The sequence below is a fragment of the Eupeodes corollae genome, chromosome 1 (assembly GCF_945859685.1).
Source record: "Eupeodes corollae chromosome 1, idEupCoro1.1, whole genome shotgun sequence".
NCBI classification, from domain to species: domain Eukaryota; kingdom Metazoa; phylum Arthropoda; class Insecta; order Diptera; family Syrphidae; genus Eupeodes; species Eupeodes corollae.
Window position 1 is genome coordinate 268,145,230 of NC_079147.1, and position 22,683 is coordinate 268,167,912.

Genomic DNA, 22,683 nt, shown 5'->3' on the forward strand with positions numbered 1-22,683 from the left:
TGTATATCTGTCCAGTATTTTATTTCTCTCTCATTTAAACTTTCTTAATAAAACTTTTCTGCCTCAGTTCCCCCATCCCTGAGTGTTCAAAAAATTCCAGCGAGATTATATGATAAGACGTCAAAATGACATATCTCCAGGTTTACATTTTCATCTGAGAGTTTAAAAACTATCACAATTTGATTTGATTACTGAACCATGCAAACAAAACGTTGTTAACTTATTGTTAAAGTTTCCAATTGGTGTAGTAGAGCCTTAAAATTTGTTTGCATTTTCTCTTCACATCTGGCAATGCTTTACAGTACCAACATCGAAAATACAAAATGTAAAGTCTTTATGCATAATAGAGGCGGCGGCCATTAAAGTTTTCATCGCGTCTTTCTCAATAAAATTTTCTCTAAAAATTTATCAAAAAACTACACAAAATCATCAAATTTTACATAAATAATTCCATAAAATTTATCCTCAAACATTTTCTTAGCATTTAATTATCGTTTAAAGAACAACTCAAGTCTTTTAGTGCATTTTATTTCGGTTTAAAATGTGTAAGAAGTGAAGTCGCTCACTGACTGCTAGTGAATGAGTGTGTTTTTGTCTAATTGAGAAAAGTCGAATCGATTGTGCAGCACCTTCGACAGAAAATGGCTTCGCCCTCGCCGGCAAATAGCCCAATGCCTCCACCTCAAGCTCCCAGTCCCATGGGACCGCCATCACAGAGTCCAGCACCCTCCCCATCGCCACATAGTCCATATCCACATCAGCAAGGGCCTCCGGGTCAACAGCAGTGCCCGCCTATTGGCCCGCCTCCGCACGGACCGCCACAACATGGTCCGCCCCAACATGGACCGCCATCAGGTGGACAGCACGGACCTCCGTCGTCAGGACCGCACGGCCCACCACAACATGGTCCACCGGGAGGGCCGCATATTCCGCCACCCGGCCAACACGGTCAACCTCCGCATCACGGTCCGCCGGTTCCCCACCCTGGCGCTCCATATGGTGGACCCCATTCGCATCCACACAACCAACACGGTCCTCCCGGAGGCCCGCATGGGCCACAAGGCCAACACGGTCCCCCACCTGGCCAACACGTCCAGCACGGCCCGTCGGCTCAGCATGGACCAGCCGGCGCTCATGGTCCTCCCGGATCTCATCCTCCAACCTCGCACGGGCCTCCCGGTTCACATCCACCGAACTCCCATGGCCCACCGGTTTCACATGCTCCCAACTCACATGGGCTGCCTTCGGCCCCACATCCATCCGGCTCCCATGGTCCGGGTCTAGGTCATGGTCCTTCCTCACACGGTCCCTCTCCACATGGCCCATCCCCTCATGGGCCTTCTCCCCATGGACCCTCCCCACATGGACCTTCAGGCTCTCATATTCAACAAGGAAATCAGGGTCCACCATCGCACATGAATGGTCCCCCTGGCCAACCGCCACAATCACACCATATGCCACCACATCATCAAGGAATGAGTAAGTTTTACTAAAAAAGGTGTTTATATGGAAAAGTTGTTAATATTTCAGTCATTTTATTTAAGGTCCTCACATGGGAATGCAAATGGCTCCACAAGGACCATCAATGTCTCCAATGGGCTATCAATCGCATGCAATGCCATCAAATGTAAGTAAACCTTCAAAAGTTATCAATTTTTAAATTTAAATGAAGTACAAGGAGTGGAATGGGGGTTCATTCCAGAATAGTCAAATCAGTTTTAAGAGTTGGTCAACTTGAGGGCATAGTTTTAAGCAGGTGGAGTGCAGAAAATTATTTTAAGTGGATCAGAAAACTGACCCAAATAGCTTTTGTTTATCTTCACATTTAATTGGCACTTGACTTATACCCAATAGTAATTTTAATTAAATTTTCTTTTTATTTAATACATTTTTTAACAAATCTTTATATTTTTTGAGTATATTTGAATAAATTTATATCACTCAACAGTATATTCTGTGATCTCATTGGCTTGCTTAATTAGTGCAGTTACATCTGCTAAAAGTTCTGTTGAACAAGCGGAAGTCAAATAGGGTTTCATTACATCAAATTCGGAACCATCACTTTTAATAATAACACCACCAGCTTCACGTAATATAACAGCTCCAGCTGCAACATCCCATGGTTGTAGATCTTCAACATGGAAAGCATCAACTATTCCTTTGGCTACGTAACATAAAGATAGAGCAGCACTTCCAAAAGTTCGAATTCTGCGAAGAATTAAAATGTTTTAAAGTTTTTTAAAAGAATTTCATTATTTTACTCACCCTGAAGAATTTGAACCCAATTTTGTTAATCTCTTAACATTTTTGTCCCGTACTCTTTTGGAGTGGATCATTGAGATTTCATAAACAATAATTGAGTCGTTAATCTGAAATAGAAGAAGTAAAAATATTAGTAAAATAGTTCATCAAATTTAAATGAGAACTAGTTTGATAAATTAATATGACTTAACCTAAGTGGAAGCGGATCGTAATATTGTATTTCAAAATTCCTAACCTCAAAATATTGTATGTTGTTCTGGTCTTTAACTTTTCTTTAGAAAATAACGATATAGCTCACTTAAATTATTTTTCTAAAGATGCTATACATTGTATAAATGTTCATATTAATAGTATTTATTATTATTATTAAAATTTATTAACTATAAATTAAAATTAACAAGTTAATACATATTGTTAAGAGACTTAGCTGCTGAGGCTTCTGACTATAAAAACTAAGCTTGTGTATTTTTTTTTTTAACTAAAGAATGTAAAAAGTAAATAGTATAAAAAATGTTCGAAGTTAAGTATTTGCAGCCTGTACTAGTTGGAGGGCTTTCTTTTTTAGAAGGTGTTGTTCATCTGTCTTGAAGTTGAGGTTGGGTAGCTTGGTTTAGATTTATTAATGTTGATGGAACTGTAGAAATGCTGGTATTTCTGACAGTCATTAAGTCTATGTGCTTTGATTTTACGATTGACTTCACGTAAAAAGTCACGTTTTGTCAGTGTAACACAGATTTCACAGGGGAAACATGAGCAGCATGTGCTGCTTTATCAGCTTGTTCGTTACGAAAAAATCCCAGCGTGACCGGGAACTCACATTAGTTTTAGTTTGTTGGCAGACTTAATGAGATGGTGTCTTATTTTGCTCATTATGGGATTTCGTATAGCGAGTAGAACTGCCAAACAAATCCCAAATCGCCGTAGCTTCAGCGGGGAATACAGACAGTATTGTCCAGAATTCCAATGGACAGAAGGAAACAATCTTCGTAGGTTGAAGCAAACGATTTGCTGTATTGGGCTTTGGAACCGTCTGTACAAATTATTTTCCAATTTTTGGACCATAGGGCATCAGTAGTATCTTTGAATAAGTATCAGTAGATGTATGAGGAAGTGTGATTTTTGTTGTGTTCAGTCATGACCATGATAAAAGGGAATCTTGATGCAACATGGTGGGCATCCTGGATTGTATTTTTCTTGTTTAATAACTGAAAGTTCCATAGATTTGGCAATTGTTATAGCGGTAGAAATTGCTGAAGGGATACGTTTAAGATACTTTGATTTATCAAGCGTTTTGACGTCTTCATCAATAATTGAGCCTCGGCTGATCACAAATTTCACATGGAGTTTAGCTCTGGTTTCAAGAATACGCTCTTCTACTAGGGGAAGTTCAGCTTTTGTTACGTATTGGGGTGGTTGGGAAAGCATATAAACTTATGCGTGCAGCTTGGTGGTAAGAAGACTTGATGTAGTTTATTGTAGTTTTAGGAGAGTTTTCGTAGATTGATAAACCATAATCTATCTTATTTAAGACTAAAGATCTTGTTACATTACATAAAGTATTTATATGTGCAAATGATTTTTTACTGGATAGATAAGCTCTTTTTAAGTTCAGTGGTTCTAAATTGAATTTATTTTTGAAAATAATACCTCAAATACTTAGGTTGGTTACATTTTCTATACTGATATTATTAAAGTTAAAAGAAACTCCATTACAAGATGTTTTACGACATATATGCAAAGTTTTGCATTTATCTAATGATAATTTAGCGCCCGAAGTAACAGACCATGTTGAAATATCTGCTAGAACATTTGAAAACAGAGCTTGATGTTCTGCGAGGTTATTGTGCTTACACATGATATATACGCCTTCATCGGCGTATGTACAATGGTCAAGTTGCGAATATTTAGCCATAATAGCACTGAAGTCGTCGAAAGCAATTAGGAATAACACGAGTGTTAAAGAAGAACCTTGAGGGAATCCATTGTAGAGAGGATAAGATTCAGAAAAACAATTGTTTAACTTGGCGCAGATTTTTCTATTAGAGTTTATACTTTATGTGTTAGGAGAGAATATATTTTGATGGCATAAATAACATTTTATTTTCTCATAAAATTGACAGTATCTCTGTTGTATTACTTAGTTCAGGAATATGTCATTAATGAACAGTTGTTAATTAACATTTATAGATAAAGTTAAATATTATACTAGTTCATAAACTAATTTCAAAATTACAGAATTATATGATTTTTTCTTTTATTTTCCAAAAAAAAAATATTCGTATACCTTGTAAATTGTCAACAGGACCCTCTTAGGGACAAAAATGTGGTGCTAAGTATGAAAAATTGATTTCTTTTCCATTTTGTCTCTAATCAAAATGTTTATTTAGAATTGGTCAAAACTTAAATATTAACAAATTATGGAGTTTAAATAAAATGTATGTTTAAAATTGTGTGTGACAAAATTCGGTGTTTCGAATTTTGTATGGCAAATTACTAAACAAAGTTATAGTATTTAAAACTAGCTTTATCAAATTATAACTGTATTGAGTTCTTACTTATTTTTTCATCAAGTTCTCATGAGTTGGAACTCTGATTTAGATGTCAGTCTGAGATTGAATTTTGATTTGTTAGACCGTGCAAATTGGGGGCCCAGGAAATTAGAATTAATTTTTTTATTAATAATTTATCGACTTGCAGTTTAGGTAACTTTTAGATAACACCAGAATTTTTGATATTTCATTATTTTCGAGATTATAATAAGATAATAATTAAGCAAGCAGACGAAGACAAGAACATGCTCATTTGGTATTATTTTGTTGTTATAAAACGGAAAACATGTTAAAATCGACTAACAAAAAGAACATCCCAACGACATTTAAACCAAAAATGAAAACTAATTTAAATAGGAAATGTATTAACCTTATAAAATTATAGGATTTTTTCTTTTACTTTTCAAAAAATTGTTCGTATACCTTGCGAATTCTCAATAGGACCCTTTTGTTCATATTGCTTTCAGTATACAAAACGTTAACCCAAAAACTTTGTTTGATAGATGTTCAAAAATTTTGTGGCAAGTATTAAAAAAATGATTTTTCTTTTCCATTTTGACTCCTGGCATAATGTTTATTTAGAATTTGTCAAAACTAAAATATGAAAACTGTATTGGATTTGAATAAAATGTTGCATGGTCAAAATTCTGTATGACAAAATTCTGCATTTCTTGAAAATGTTCTAATCTCTAAAACTAGTTTTATCAAAACATTAGAACTCCATTTAATTCTTATTCATTTTTTTTATTAAGTTCTTTATAGTTAGAACTCGATTTAGGTCTCCGTCTGAGATTGAATTTCGATTTATTCGAACTTTATTATTTTGTTTAGTAATAATTTTACCACTTGACGTTTGAGAAATTTTTTAAAAATAAATTTCATATTTCATTATTTTCGTGATTTTAATAATTAAGATTATTAAGCAAGTAGACAATTTGTGCTTTTAACGAAGATAAAGCGTCTGTTTGGAAAATATGTCCTTTCTGGAAGACAAAATATTCATTTGGTAATATTTTGCTGTTGAAAAACGGAAAAGATAAGTTTCAATTCACATTTGACACACCCACACTCCAAGACTATTTCAACTTCGCGACTTGTTTAACTTATTAACTAGCAGACATCAACATAATTTGTGAAACCTTATATTCCATTGACAACAACGCTAAAGGTGTAGCCAACAACGAAAACAACATCGAAACAAAACAGGTTGAAATCGACTGATCATCCCAACGGCTTCAAAACCAAAAAAGAAATTAATTTAAATCGAAAATGAATGAACTGAAATGAATGGCAAAATAGTTTCCGAAAAATCAAACCTGCCAAGAAACATTCAATATTATTTATTGATAGCAAAGCAAGTCAAAATTCTACCAGGGGTGGAATCGGCTAAGGTGAAAATTGATTATCATACTTTTGATTGCCAAATTTGACTATCATTTTCATTGCGACGGAGTTTAAAATGATTCCAACTCAATTCAATTTTATTGAACACTTTCAGATTAGAATTGTCACAATTCATTGTTGCTATGGTGAAATTTTAAAATGATTTCTATAAAATATCAAAATAAAAGTATCAAATTGACTGTATTTTAATAACATTCTTACTTTTCTTGTGTTTTTTTGAACGTCGTAAGCTTTGCCGGTCACAAGAATGTTATTTCTTGACGGAAATAGGTATACAAGCAAATTTTACATTCGTTTGTGTAAACGTCTGGTAGCTCTATTAAGAAACGACAGCTTTTTAGGTATCAATTTGGCTATCACCTTACATACATACATAGATCAAATTCGATTATTTTGACTTTCATTTATCAAATATCACCTTAGCCTATTCCACCCCAGGTGCTATGAAATTAATACATTTTTCATTAGAAATTTGTTTTATAAAACCGAGATCTTAGTCCTTCAAACTCAATAATAAATGTACGCTGAGTGAGAATTATAGAAAAGGAAAGAAGTGCCTGAATTCTAAACATTTTAAAAACCAAGTTTTAAAGATAAATCGAGATTTGCTAGATCGTGTTGTAAATTAATTTTAGAGCTAGTGTTTTTGTAAATTTGTATAAAAGTATTTATATGCATGTTGGTTATTATTAATATCTGGTATAAAATGTGTTCTAATTAAAAAGAAAACAGTATATTGAATGAAGTGTTGGATTTTTCACACAGATAGTTTAAACAGAAATAAAATAAGTTTGCCGTGTTTTGAAAATGCAGATTTTAAAGACTAATGATACAGGTAGAATATAGAATTTTGATCACATAGAACTCTGAAAAAACAGGGGTGGAATCGGCTAAGGTGATTGTTGACTATCAATTTTTTGATAATCAAATTGACTATCATTTTCATTCCGTCTACGTAAAATGATTCAACTCAATTCAATTCGATTGAACAATTTCAGATTCAAATTGTCAAAATTCGTTGTTGCCTTAGTGAAATTTTAAATTGATTCTTATAAAATATCTAAATAAAAGTCTCAAATTGGGTGATTTTGTATAAAATTCTTACTTTTCTTCGAATGTCGTAAGCTTTGTAGGTCACAGGAATGTGTTTAATGTGTTTTTTAAAAGAAACAAAGTGAACTGAGAAAATTTTCCAGTCGTTTGTGAAAGCGTCTGGTAGCTCTATTCGGAATAAACAAATTTGTTTGAAAACGACTATCACATTTTTTTGTGATAGCTTTTTAGGTATCAATTTGACTATCACCTTATGTAGACCAAATTTGATCATTTTGATTGTCATTTATCAACAATCACCTTAGCCGATTCCACCCCAGTATTTCGACACGCTTCCAAATAAATTGCAGTCCTATTCATTTCTTTGATCCTTAAATATTTAGTCTTATGGTCATGTTCTGCATTTCACTTATTGAGAATACACTTTGCGAAAGTTAGTTTGGGTGTTCCACAATTCCTAATTTCGAACATTCAAATGGATATTCTGTATTTCGGTTTGTCCCATTTTTTGATCGCATTCAAATCACATTTTTTATTTCTGTGAATTGATCTTTGATACGTTCATTCTGCTAGGAATTGGAGGGTTGCAGCAAGTTTTTGAATTGAAGGATTCGATGAAGGCATTATAAAAGGCTCTATTTTCCTTAGAACATATTAAAAATCTTCTTTGCTTAATCTAAAATTATAATAAAAGCTTAAAAGGAAAATCAAGAATTAACTTTATTTATCAGAATAATTCTACATAATTTTTACACATTTACATTGTGTCAGGTAAATCCATTATATTTGATTTGTTTGACAATTGCGGTTCGATAAGAACTTGAATTGGTGAAACTAAACGAAGCATTCTTAGATCAAAAACCATCAGGAACCGATCGACAGATAATGTTAACTGACGGCCACTAAATCCACAAGAAATCAAATAATTGCCTTGTACATCGAAGTCTGAGAGACTTCCAGCATGAGTCTTGATTGTATGCTTTTATTTTTTCTCTTGAATTGTTTTTACTTAAAATTTTCAATAATATTGCATCCATCTTCAAAACAGCAAAAATTTTACTTCAGAAAAAAAAAATAAAAATAGATGATCCTTCAGTTCTGACAGTTCGAAGTTTTCGAAATCGATCGAATTAAAGAACATGCAATTTCATTTCACGTGAAATTGAAGAGTGATTCAATTCACTTTCGATCGAAATTTGGAACATGGGCGTCATCATTCCAAAAGAAAAAAATGCATGTCAAAACGGTTACAAAAATTAATTAAATGCTCTTAAAAAGTGTTTAGTTAAAATAATATGATTCATTTTTTGATACTTTGAATATTTAAGATTTTACAATTTCAAGCTCAAGGAAAATCCAAAGCTTGTTTATATATATCTCTACTCATAAGTAAATACTTCCAGGTATTCTTAAACACATTTTAAACATACTGCGTAAAGTAACAATGTCTTTAAACGCCAAAAAGTTATTTATTAAGGATTTGCAACATGTGGTGCTTCCAGTTTCAATTAAACCCAGACATTTTCCCATTGATTTGCTATACATAATAAATTGTTAAATTTTTATACTCTTTCATTTAATTCGCTGTTACAATGTCACGGGACACGAATAAATATGGTAAATATGCTTTGAAGACACTGTAAAGCCTTACTGATCCTTCTAGTGAAGAATTAAATGAAAGATACCGAAGCTCACCCGCTCTTCCGTTTAGACTGATACATGATATTTTGTATTGTGAGCCTGTATTCCGTCCATTTGTCCATAGAACTAATTTTTATTGGGGTTAAAATCTGTGTAAAGGTTTGAGGAATTTATTTGAGAGTCTAAGCCTTTATTTATATTAGTGCTCTTTATGTTTCCATGGTCGACGTTACTTTGAATAGGGTCTAAATAAAAAATATTGAAAGGAAACATTTAAGAAACACTTAAAATGTATTTCAAATGTTGTAAAATATAAAGAAAATAGTTAGACATGACTCCGAAGTAAAAGGTTTTGTCCTCCACATCAATGAGAAGAACTAGGACATAACTGTTTTCTCACTACTAAAGTAAAAAAAAATAATTAAATATGACTGCTAGTCGCCGGTGTAAAGTCTTTGGAAGAACAATATTTAGGATTAATCATCGCAACGTAAAAAGCCGGACAAAATTTACACTAAAGAATAAAAAAATATTGCCAAAAGATTAAAGATTTCGGGTTTGGTTCCCGTGAATATGTCCGTCCCTAATTAAAAGATAAATCCCAACAAACTGTGAATCACAATGGGCCTTACTAATAATCAAATTTAGTGTTAAGGTTAAAAGAAAATCTCAAGACTTTAGAAAATTCACATACCAATAACGAATTTAATATCCAGTTTAGTCGTTAGCAAAACGTCAAAATTTAATACACGGAAATCCATGTTTAAAGTCGAGCATTAAAAAAAAGTGTTGCCTAAGTGCTGTTTTATGGTACGTAAATTTGTATTTAATACTTAAATCTTATCTCAAGTTATCTGGTCGATTTCCATTGGTAATGGTATATTTGAGGCTGTGAATGCAAAAGTGGTGTATCCCACTTTTTGTAATTGGGTTTGAATCGACTAAAACAAGCACATAAGCTTTGAAAATAGTAAAGTTATATTTTTTTTGCAAAAATTAGTTATTCAAGAATATAAAACTATGTTTAAAATAATGTATTTCCCTAAGACAAAAATATGAGAGACAAAATAAGCCAATTTTTCAAAATAAGGTTATGCCACTTTCAGATTTTTGTTCTAAAGCCTAGTACGCAGATCACGCTAAATTATAGCTTTCATACAAAATTATCTCAAAAATGTAGGTAAAGAATTTTGTATGGGAGCTAAAATTTAGCACGATCTGCGTTCTAGGCTTAAAGTAAAAATGAAGTACTTAATTTAGAAGTACTTTATTTATTAGGGGTATTCACGATTCGATGCAATTAGTCTAGTATCATTGCAAAAGTGTAACGTTGAAACATTTTCTTCCAAACTGACAACGACACCAGACAAATTTTATACTCCATCTTGCGAATCGGAAAGAAGCTCTCGGGACAGTCAAAAGGAGAAGTTACCCATGTTGTATACTCTTTTTTTCATTCCTACTGAAACTGAACAAAAAGCAACGAAACGCAATTATAAACGCATCATTTGACATAATTGTATTCGCTTATTTTCGTATTTGGGGTTAACACTGCAGAATGTAATTTATATATTTCAAATGATCGAATATAATACTAAAAAAGGGCTTTGGAGAGCTTATGTAATGTTTGCTTAAATATTTAGTGCGTTATAGTATTACGATCGTTGATTTTACTTTAAATACGTGGCTAATTTGTTGATTCCGTTTTATATATTTAAGAACTATATTTCCTTGTGAAAAAGATGGTGTTATAAATTAAAATTTAATTTAAAAGTCACTTCGACACTTCAAATCAATTGTCGTACTTGAATATAATACAAGTACTAAAATACTTGATGTTAAAAAGAACACGGCAATACTGAACTTTGACAGTTTCTACTTTTGTTCCTCCCCTTAAATCTACATTTTGCAAATGGTTTGCTATAGCAGATTCACGCCATATTCTTGAATCATGAGCTGATCCTCTCCATCTAGCAACTATGTCTAGAATTTTGCCATGCGCGTCACAAACAACCTGTAGGTACAAAATCATTTTTTGAAAGACTTTTTTCAGAAAAATGAACACCTACCTGAACATTAATTGAATAGAAATTCTTTCGGCATCTATGGCGAGAACCGAACTCGCCACCTGGGTTTTTAATTTTAATGTGGGTGCAGTCTGCAATGCACTGAGGGAACCTAGCAATGCTAAAAAAATCTTGCTTCATTCTTTGAAGGCTTCGAGTGTCTGTTGAAAACCTGATAAATGTTCTTTTTTTTGAAGCCAGTGCTGTAACAAACTTTCTCACGCAATTGCTCACAGATTGTTGAGAAATGTTATGAAGATCACCTTATAAAAATGAAATTAAGTGGGATTGGAAAAAAAGGACGTGACGTATGTATGAGACAACTACCGGTATCACTTTGGTACGATCCTTTGCCCAGGTATCGTAACGAGACCAGAACAATGAGCTCAGGGGAAAGTGCTCCCCCTCGATTTGATCGGGAGGCTAAATCGTCGCTCACAGCTTCGATGATGAATCTGGCATTTTGTTTAGTGAATCTTTAGATACGATAAAGACTTGAAAATAATTTCAAATAATAAGAAGGGAACTAATAAACCAAAACCCACCTGTAGTGACCAAAGAATTCATTTTCATCATATTTCGTAAATGGATCTATCCTTTCTTTGTACATTTTCACTCTACGAGATGAAGAAGTTTCTGCGATTATTTCAAAATCTAGAAACAGGCCTTCGTCAATTGAACTCATTTTTCAAAACTTGTATTTATATTTTTGCTTTTGCATAATAACAAAAAATTGATCTTTGACAGTTCTGACAGTTCAAGCAATTTTTGTTCTTATTTGTAGTAGATTTTGTAATAGATTCAAGGAAAATCTTGAGACTAGTAAGTGAGAGGGTTAAATTGTTTTTTGGTACCACTTTATTAAAACTCAGCACTTTGTTTTAACCTTCCAGTTAACTAATAGTCGACATTAGCGTTTGATTATTAGTAAGGCCCAATGTCTCTACTCTTATAGTATAGTGATGATTTGTATATAAGGGTGTAGTGGGATATATCAATTAAATGGTTAAGCATGTTACTTGTTTCTTGAGCTTTTCCAAGATTTATAATGCGTTACTAAGACAATGAAGGTACAATAAGATTTCTGTTATGAACTGACTCTCCCGTCAACTGATCAACACTTAATAAATTACCTGTGGCCCGTAATTAGGAAAGTAGTTTCAACTTTTAAACCTAACACAACGTAATGCTTAATATTTATCTAATTTTGTTACTTTTCGAAAAGGTTCTAAAATTCTACTTACAAAATAAAGTTTCTAAAAGGAAGCAAGAAAAAACTTTTCTGGAGTTTAATCATTTTTGGGAATAGTGTGGTCACAATGGATAATCTTTCATCAATGATTACTCTAGCTCGTATCTCCTCTTACGCGCTTGAATTGAATCATTCTCGTGTTTCTAATAGAACTTCAGAGACTCCAAAGCTTCTAGAAAACAATACCTTAGGAAGAAAAGGCACGACCGGTTTTTAGGTCGCATTCCTCTTAGTCCAAATCTATATTCATCGCATGCAAACAAAACAATTTGAACCATTTTTTCACATTCATGCTTCCGATGTGATGTTTGAAAAATTTCAAGTGTTTAAATTTTATCTGATCAGAAATAAATTATTTATCTTAATATTGATTTGGCATTAAAAAAACAACTGAACCCAAACATTTAAATAGAAAACAAAGATAAGATTGTCAGACAAAGTAGCCTTAATAAAGTTATTTGTGATATTCTGGTTGTTTAAAAAAATAAAGGCATTCTTTCGAACTTTCCTTAAAAAAAAACATCGTGTGAAAAGAAGAATAAAAGTGAAATTCCTCTTTCTTATCTTGACGTCTTAAATTAAGGTTAAATCTAAACTAACTCAACTGAAAATAAATGCATCTTGCTTAGTAACTTAAAAAATTCAACATATCACACTTACCGCTTTTCGATTGCTCACACTTATCTTTTTGCCATTCAGATAAGCTCCATTCCCCTTATATGCACTGTACATCTCATCATTAATTGGATCATAAACAATTCCCAGCACCAAATCCTTCTTAATACTCAATCCAACCGAAATACAACACAGCGGTATTCTTCTTATGAAATTAGTCGTCCCATCGATTGGATCAATTATCCAAGTTGGCTCATCCGTCAATTCAGGTTCAATTTTATTCACAGCCGAATCTTCTTCACCAATAAATTTACTTTCTGGGAATTCTTTCTTGATTCCCTCAACAAGAATATCTTCGATTTGTTTATCATAAACTGTTACAAGATCATAGAAACTTGATTTCGTTACAAATTCAGCTTTGTTCTGGTTGTAGCCCTCACGAAATATAACACCACATTTTTTAACCAAATCAACAACCACATTATGGTATTTTTCTAAATTAGCTTCCATAGTGATCTTTTATTGAGTAAAAGGCAAACAAATATTTTTCGATCAAAGGTATTTTCAAGTCAGCAGCGGTGTGTACACTGCTGAAAATTAATTTAATTAAACTTTTTATAAATAAATGCAATTGAGGTGGAGTGAGGCGAATAGTAAACTTTAAAGCTCTCTATTGAACATTTTTATCAAGAACTTCGAAGATAACAAAACCAAATCGATTAAACGTTTCTCTGTCTATGTCAAAAAGAGATAAAATACATTTGAATTGTGTTCTCTATCCTTTAGAGATAGACATGAACAAAAACTAAAAGAAAACATACTGAAAAAAGCTACAATAAAAATTAATGAGCAGTCTAACTGTATATAGCAAGAGTGTACCTTTGTAAATTGTGTGAATTACTTGTTGATTCTAATGCAGGCAGTTTATAAAAGACAGACGATAGTTAGTAAATGTTTAAGTTTTCTCAAACAGCTTATCATTGGCATATGTACCTATATGTTAGAAATATAATAGATATTTACAAAACACCAACAATTTAATTATTTTTCAATTTATTTTATATTTTGTTGAGAGATTTTATAACACTAAATGAAGTCGACCTCAGATCTTCTGATTTCTCAGGTAACAAATTAAATAAAAGAAAATATTTGTTAACACCTTATCATAAATTCATTAAATCATTATACGCGCCATTTAGGCAAAAAGTACTTAACTACATGTAAAGGAAAATATTGTTTGTTGTGTGTTTGTTTGTTTTGTATTTGTTTGTTGTTGTTTTATTGTTTAATTTCCACCACATGATTTAGATTGATCTGCTTTTTTGATAAGATCAATAATTTCCTGACACAAACTCTCGGTGCCAGCACAAACTAAATCTGGTTTCATAATTTGAAAATCACCACCGTACGGATGGTAGACAACACCTCCAGCTTCACGAATTAACAAGTAACCGGCAGCACAATCCCATGGATACATGTCTTCGATGTGATATGCATCTAAATTTCCACTTGCTACATAGCAGAGGCTCTCAACAACACTTCCATATGATAACATTCTGAAATATGAGAATAAAAAGAATATTATTGTGTTAGTTTTATATTTTTTAACAAACAGTTGCGGTCAATAAAATAGAACTGGAAAGAATTTTAACCATTAAAATGTTTTTGGGGTATAAATGTTTTGTGTTGTATGGTTGATGAGGTTCGTGGGCATTCGTATCCAAATTCCAAACTCAAATACTCATCGAAAATTATTATAAATATGGAAGATCTAGTAAAATTATTTGGAAATATTTTGCTCATAACAACAAATTATATCTTGTTTCCTAATGCATCTGAGGAGATGCCGTTGAAGTTGGGTCTTTTGGGTTTTTATCTGTCCAATCCAATAAAGAACTCTGGTATAACATTTTTAAGTGGTGCCTATTGATTGCTGTTGTTAGATATCAACTGTTTGTGAGCTGCTTCTATGCAAAGAAGCTGTCAAACTGTTATAGAAAATAAAAGACATTTAAAAATTTAACGAAATAGATCTCAATATTAATTAATTAAAAAAGATGTTATTTTCAATTTGATAGACGAATACGTTATTATTTTGTCTACTTATAATTTTGAAAATGTCTTGGGAACTAGACATATATATATAACAGAAATGAGCATTCGATTCGAGATGTGAGAATGTCCCGAACAAACATAATTGAAAAGAACTTCCTGCGAAGCTCGAGAGTATTAATCCCAATTAATAAACATCGACTACTGTAACTGGGCATTTTTAAATTCCAATTAAGTTTGGTGATAGCAAACCTTGTAAACCTTTTTTGCACTTTCTCGATTCTAACTACTGCCGTTAAATAATATGGGTTCAAAACCACAGAACAATACTCTTAGATCGACGAAAAAAAGACTGCGTAACGTAAAAATGTCTGAAAATTCACGGGCATTTCTTTTTATGAACCCTAGCATAGAGTTCGATTTACTTACTGAAAAATCAATGTGCGATTTAAATGTTAATTTATCAACCAGGATAACACCTAGATTTTTTTTTTGAACGACTCGTTGCAGAGTTTCATCTTGCAAACCGTAGCTAAAATGAATGATATCTTTTTTCGTGGAGCAGGAAAGAACTTGGCATTTCGATACGTTCAAATGCAGAGAATTAAATTCACACCATTCGGCGAGTCTAGAAAAATCGTCTTGAAGAAGGATACAGTCTTGACAAGTATCTATTTTTCTATAAAGCTTTAAGTCACCAGCGTATAAAAGGCACTGAGAATTTGTAAAAATCTCAGAAATATCATTAATAAATAAAAGGAATAACAGAGAGCCGATGTGGCTACCTTTCGGAACTCCTGAAGGAACATGAATATAGTCTGAAAAAGAATTCTCAATTTTTACAATCTTCACTCCATCTGTTAAATAAGATTCTATCCACTTAAGGAGGTTCGAGTGAAATCCTAGACATCCAAGTTTATGAAGAAGAAGCTTGTAGCTTACTCTGTCAAAGGCTTTAGCAAAGTCCGTAAAGATAGTATCTGTTTAGAAGTTTTTCTCAAAGTTTGATAGAACATAATTGACAAAAATTGTAAGATTTGTTGAAGTAGACCTTCCTTTTATAAAACCGTTCTCACGCACAACGAAGAATATCTTGTCGGAAATTATTTTTTCGAAAAGCTTTGGTATAGTTGAGATCTTACAAATTGGTGTATAATTTATATGATTACTTTCAAAATGATCGTACGATCATTGAATAATATTTGTATGAAATGTCGTTCAGAATTAGTATAAATAAATGAACCTGTGCTCCTTGAGTTCATTAAAATTTGGACTGTGAAAGGAGTAAGCCAGAAGGTTGGCACAAAATCTATTGCTCGGAACTTATCATAAATATCTAAGGAAATTGAACATTAAACGTGTAATATATTTTTTGTATCACTATTTAAAAGCTTAAAACCAAAGTTGATAGAACTGGAGGTTTTTATTGCATTTGAAGTAAAAATTCAGTTCTTTTACTTCATAAAGTTAGAGATCCTTTGAGGTGCTATTTTTTTAACCGCAGCTGTAAAAAATAAATATAAATAGTTTACATTAATTTTAATAAGTTGTATGGGAAGTACAACACAGTGAGCTATGAATACTAATTTATTATATTCTATGGAATGTGATTAATTGGAAGTCATTCATCAATGTAAATTTATATTAATGATTGTTTATAATAATGTAGGAATAGAAATTATCAATTTTTATAGTAAAATCACAATTTTTAAGAATAGTGAGCAGAGATTGATTGCACTGGCTTCAATTTTTATATTTAAAAACATAAGTATTTTGTTAAGAGGAATCAAAAGTATGAATGTAAAAACGAAAGTAAGCCATAATAAATAAAAAACAAATTAAGTCTAATAGCCGCCTCTGTTACGGCACCTTTGAATTTGCATACATTTTTCTAGAACCAGTGTATGGCAGTATAGTATATCCCTGATAACTTCACAACTTCTATGTTTAAGGTCTTGAATCGATTGTAGGACATTAAAACAGACCTTAGCTTCCATATGGTTCCAAAGCGAAAAACTCGGTAATAATTCTTTATATCACTAACTTTTCATAATATTTTTCCATCAGTTTAACTATTGCCTGCCGCGAAGGTTTTTCATGACGTCCTAAAGGTCATTTAGTTTTGCCAACCTTTCATTCTTATCAATTTAGCAGTCCATTTTAATGCTTGTATCGTCTGATATTAGTTATTTAATTCAGTAGTTTTACTTAAATAATGGAAGTTTTACATACAAATAGAGAATAACCTCCAAAAAAGAATATTGCCTTAGTCATTAACTCCCTCCTGAAGGCCTTTTAATGCCATAAACTTTATCTACTACTCTCACTCTTTTTTAAATTATATGGTTTTCCAATAAGGACTTGACAACTTGCCCAATCGGAGAACGAACATGGCTTTTAAAGGTTCATCGTTCAGTTCTGGAATCAACTTGATCTTGTATGTATGGCTAAAGATCGTTACGCAAAACACGTTTTAATTTGAGTTGAGCAATGCCCAATTCTCGAGAACATTGTGAAGTTGACTGATTTGGATCGTTTGCTTCGGTCCTCTGAAGCAGCGATATATTCAGCACTTGGACCTACCTGTTGTCTCAATGACGTCAACATTACACAATAAATAAAATTGGCGCAGCAGTCCACTGAGAACTAGAACCTAGTGACTTACAACTCTCAACTATTCTTGTTTGCAAGTACTGTTGTGTGGGATGGAGCGAACCTACTGTTGTAAGACGAATCCGAATGGCCAATTTGAGAAAGCACTTTTCATGACAAGAATTACTCTTTGTCAATTCCTCGAAGGAGGCAGTACCCGTGCAAAAAAAAAAAACTAGATAAAAAAGGCAGGGATCGAATCAAGACCTCTGGCATGACAGTCCAACGCACTAACCATCATGCCACGGGTACTACACAATGAATAATTACTCAAATTTTTGCACTTAAATTGTTTATGCCTGACAAGGCAAGTGCATTAATAACCTGACAAAATTAGACTGTAACACCCGTACTTTTAGGAATGCTCATCAGTTTATTTTTGAGCTTAATTGCGGACATACTGTTAAGTTCAGATATTCTTTTTAAGCAGCACTACATGAATGCAGAAAGTTTATCGGGTTCGTATGGAATTTTAATTAGTTCTTTTGAGCTAAGGAGATTTATGTGAATTCTTAATATTTATGTGGTATCATAATGGGCCAACAATTGACCTAAGTGTGTCTTATTCCAACTTTGACACCTACTTCAACCTAACCTTACCTACCCGGAACTTAATGTAATGTACAGGCATTAAAAGCCAATCGGTTTCTTGTTTCTAAACCTATGCTGTAAACTAAAAACTCTTCAGGGCAGTCCTGAAAACACTATTTTCGGTACTTTTTAATGTAATTACTTAAAAACTTCGGTCTCCAAACTTCGGTCTCCTGGAGCACTCTGGTTTTGAAATGCTTTATATATTTCCAATGTAGTTTTTAATAATAACTAATAGTTTTGGTGTTTAAAAAAGTTGTTTTAATAACTTAAAACGTGGGTCAAAAAATGAATGCTTTGGCTACGTTTTGTGCTGGAGCTTCGTTGTACAGCACTGTTGAAATTCGGAAAGTTGTCCAAACTCAGTTGTTGTTGACATAGCTAGCCATTTTGCCATCATACTAATTGATGAGGGAAGAACGGTCTAATAAGAAAAGCTATTCAAGTATTTGTTTGCTAGAAGTAAGTCTTTGGTTAATTGTAGTGAACCAATAAAAATTGTTGAATCTTTCTCCCATAAAAACGAAAACCAGTTTTAACAGATATTTTTTTTTTTATGATAACGGAACTCTAAAAGGGTTTTATATGCCTTATGAATGGCGTTCCACATTTGCGTAGTACGGCTAAAAAATGAATCTCTGTACATAGTACGGCCGAATGTGGCTTCAAAGGTTAACTGATGGGCATTCCTAGAAGCGCGGGTATTACGGTTAAATTGTTTAAGGGGAGGAATGCAATTGGCTATTTCACTAGAGCATAGTTCATAGTTAAAACAACGGTAAAAAGGGGTGAGACAAGAAACTTTGCTTCGATGTTCGAGTGAGATAATTGAGTTGATGATGTTAATGTCACCAATCATTTTAACAGCTCTTCTTTGAATACTGTTCAAGAGGCTTAAATAAGTTACTGAAGCACCAGCCCAGAAATGAAAGTTATATTCAAGTTTCGGACGTACAGTGGTGAACAAGAATTTATCCTATGTTTTCATAGTACTTCATCAAATATGTTTAACATCTGTAAGAAGAAAAAAGTATGGAATATAGAAACATCAATTTTTCGCATGGATACGAATTTAGCACAATCAACAGTTTCTTGATAAAATTTTACTTACGTTTATCAATTCTATGTTTTTCTTAGTATTTGGTAGGGAAGCCTTTATTTTGCAGTACAGAAGCAATTCTTCTGGGCAAACTTTCAACCAAAGCCTCACATCGTGACTTTGCAATTGCATACCAAGCATTTTGAATCTCCTGCCACAATTATGTTAAATAGGTTGTTATTTTTTTTTCCCCAATGTGGTGTTCAACATCATTCCACAAATTTTCGATCGGGTTAAGATCGGGTGATTGTGCTGGCCACTTCAAAACGTCGATTTTATTCACCTCTAAGGCACACTTCACTAACTTTGAAGTGTGTTTAACGTCGTTGTCGTGCATGAAGGATATCAACAGGATATCTCTGTACACGTGCTGGTCCATTGCGGTGTCAATTTTTACGATGGGGCCAACGCCGTGCCATGAAAAAGCAGCACAGATCATAACGTTGCCTCCACCGTGTTTCACCGTCTTAATGGTGTACCTTGGATTATATTCTCTATTTTTTCTCATCCGATCCGAACCGGCAGATTTTCGATTCATCGCTCCAGTACACGTTTTTCCAAAAACTAATTGGTTTGTCTAAGTGAGCTGTAACCTAGATTTCAGATTTTTTTTTGATACAAGCTGTTTTCTCTGAGCAACGCATTTTTTTCGGTGTTTTATGGTCCTTGGGGAAACATTTACTCCATAGTTCGTTAAAAGTTCGCTTCGAATGGCACTGGAACTCTTAAACGAATCCTTGGTCGATAACCTTTAAATAATTATATCTTCATTTGTAGTTGTCCTTCTGGCCCGGGGGTTTTGTTTAACATTTTCAATCACTCCAAACTTTTTGAAATGAAGAAGGGCATTATAAACCAGCTTCCTGGAGCATTCTTACAACTTAGACATGTCTGTTACCGTCCGCCGTTTTGACTTCTTTTTTAAGATCAGACTTATTTTTTCCTTTGATCACAATTTTTTTAATTTTTTTTTTAAATATAGATCATTAAAGGAATATTTAATTACCTCAAAAATTATTATTTTCTTTTTAGTTAAACACAAAAACGAAAAATACACTCTTTGATTGCAAAACGGGCTAAATTTATGTCCAGCTAAAAACAACGCAAATTACAAAGAAACTTCATTTTTCGCAAAACGGTATTTTACTTTTCAATCATTTACACATTTGTATTACTATGTAAGGTAATCATAGTAAGAACATAAAAATGAACCGTTAATTGCAAGTAATAAAGAATTGAAGATAGAAAAATACTTGTACTCTTTCCAATGTCCACCACTGTATATAGGCTTTGTAGATTATAGCCAGATCAGACGGAAAGACAAATTTCTTGCAACGTCTCAAAAAACCTAGACATCTTGCGGCATTTTTGGCGGCCGCTACACAAAAGGTGGTTGCTAATGCACATTCCGAGAATGGCGAGATTTTCCGTTTCGTTGAAGCAAGTGCCACTCATAGATAGAGGCAAAGAGGGTTTATCTCGCTTTAACGATATAAGAAAGCATTGGGTTTTTGAAGCATTAAATTCCACACGGTTTTTTTATTTATATGGGTCACAATGGTCGTACTTTTGGTATTTTTGCAAAATAAAAACAACCCAAATTTAGCCAGAATTTTGTTTGATGAGATGAATAAGAATGAAAAGAAAGATAAGCTAACACATATCCCAAATTAAATTCCGCGATACTATAAGCAAAGTTATTTTTTTTCTCTAAGGCCCGACATTACGATAAGCTTAACATTTCTAAGGAAAAGTCAAACAAAATACTCAACACCAAAAATATTTCACAGTTATATAAAAATGAAGATCAGATGCATTCATAGTCCAAACAAAATGCTGGAGTTCAAAGTTTATACTGTTGATATCGAGTATAAAATTATATTCCTTCTTTATGGAATTTTGGATAAGAATTTATAAAAGTTTGTCTAGATCTAGCTTAAGTGTGCCCTATATATATTAATTGATATGTACATAATTATATAAATTGTTAAAATACTAATTTTTGTTATTTTGATTACTTTTTATCTTATCACTTCTAATAATACACAAATAATGTTTATTATTTGCTTCAAGTTTGCGGTTGCATTATTTGTGGTTTTTTGTTTCTGTGGTGGCAAGACCATTTAAAACTTTCCACCATCTAACGAGAATGTATATTTTGGACCTACTACAAGCGATATTGTGTTTAACCTACTTTACACAACTAATATAATATAGCTTATTTAAAATTACTTGTTTACCTTCTGGCTGCCGATCCTAAATGATACATTCTCTTGATGTTCTTATCTCTCAGATCTAATGCATGCAATAAAGACACTTCATAGGCTATATTCGCATCTTTCAACTAAAAAAAAAGAAAACAATTAATTAATAAAATTAAAATTATATCATACCACAATAATAATTGTAACTTACTTGTTGACAATCGCTAACACTTATCTTCTCTCCATTTCTAAATGCACCTTTTCCTTTTACCGCCCAATACAAATTATTTAAAACCGGATTGCTCACAATACCCAAGACGATTTCTTTATTTATAGCCAAGCCAATAGACACACAAGTGTGAGGTAGCATTTTTATAAAGTTTGATGTTCCATCAATTGGATCAATTATCCATGTTGGTGCATTTGTCAATGACGCAGTTGCATTATTCTTTGAAGACTCCTCCTCAGCAACAAACTTATGACTTGGGTATACTGCTGATATTTGTTCCATTAAGAAGTTTTCTATTTTATTATCATATTCAGTGACAACATCATAAAAATCTGATTTAATTGAAACATTTTTGGTGCTATTGTAGCCTTCTAAGAGCATTTCGCCAGCTTTAATTGCCAGCGGTTTGATAAATTGAAAGAGCTCATCGATATTATTTGCACTTTGTTGTTGCTGGACAGACATTTTGCTTGCTTCAAGAGAAACCCAAGACTAACTCCTTAATAATTCATGACAATTGCTTTTATAATGTTGTTGTCTTGTTGGCTTATTGTCTTTACATAAATTAAAATTTCATGATTCATAAAAACAAAAAAGATTGATAATAGACAAGGAGAGAAATACTCCACAGCAATGTCTGTCTGTGGCTGGTCTGTTCGAGGTTCTCAACTCCTTTAGCTAAAACGTGTTCCGAAGCTAAGTTCAAATTTGCATATAATTTGAATTAATTGTATTAATTACTTTATGTTCGTTAATAAAAAGCTTTTCTCGAGTTGTCTGTCTCTCAAAAAAGATTGAGACTGAACTTTTTGGTCTATTTTGTAATCTTATCCACAAACAAATACAAGATAGTTTCAAAACAAATAGAAAATAGATTAGGAAAATTAATGATGAAAACTTTTAGTACGTTAAGTCATATTTTACATGTGAACAACGTTAACAAAGGAGACCACCCTGTAAGTCATCCTCGTTGCATTCATTTTGAGCTCCATGTTTGATTTTTAGATACTATTT

The 22,683-nt window shown here is 32.8% G+C and overlaps 3 protein-coding genes across 4 annotated transcripts in view; 1 reads left to right on the forward strand and 2 right to left on the reverse strand.

The window, feature by feature from the left end:
- Nucleotides 1-355: 355 nt before the first annotated feature.
- Nucleotides 356-22,683, forward strand: part of LOC129942315 (ATP-dependent helicase brm) — a 27,487-nt gene continuing 5,159 nt past the window's right edge. Inside the window, exons 1-2 of one of the 2 annotated variants that reach the window (XM_056051186.1) lie at nucleotides 356-1,479; nucleotides 1,545-1,627. In XM_056051186.1, the coding sequence (XP_055907161.1) occupies nucleotides 642-1,479; nucleotides 1,545-1,627 (921 nt within the window). In that variant the 5' untranslated portion in view covers nucleotides 356-641. Of the gene's footprint in view, nucleotides 1,480-1,544; nucleotides 1,628-13,782; nucleotides 13,966-22,683 lie in introns of those variants that run through there. The other variant, XM_056051187.1, reaches the window with a different exon arrangement.
- LOC129942317 (uncharacterized) lies at nucleotides 1,855-13,583 on the reverse strand. The gene is made up of 3 exons (XM_056051189.1): nucleotides 12,888-13,583; nucleotides 2,266-2,369; nucleotides 1,855-2,208 (listed from the first exon to the last, which is right to left on the reverse strand). Exons 1-3 carry the CDS (start codon nucleotides 13,350-13,352, stop codon nucleotides 1,938-1,940), a joined length of 840 nt encoding a protein of 279 aa, XP_055907164.1. The 5' UTR covers nucleotides 13,353-13,583; the 3' UTR covers nucleotides 1,855-1,937.
- On the reverse strand, nucleotides 13,879-22,264 carry LOC129942316 (uncharacterized). The gene is made up of 3 exons (XM_056051188.1): nucleotides 21,652-22,264; nucleotides 21,477-21,580; nucleotides 13,879-14,398 (listed from the first exon to the last, which is right to left on the reverse strand). The coding sequence occupies exons 1-3, from the start codon at nucleotides 22,132-22,134 to the stop codon at nucleotides 14,128-14,130; spliced, it is 858 nt and encodes a 285-aa protein (XP_055907163.1). The 5' UTR covers nucleotides 22,135-22,264; the 3' UTR covers nucleotides 13,879-14,127.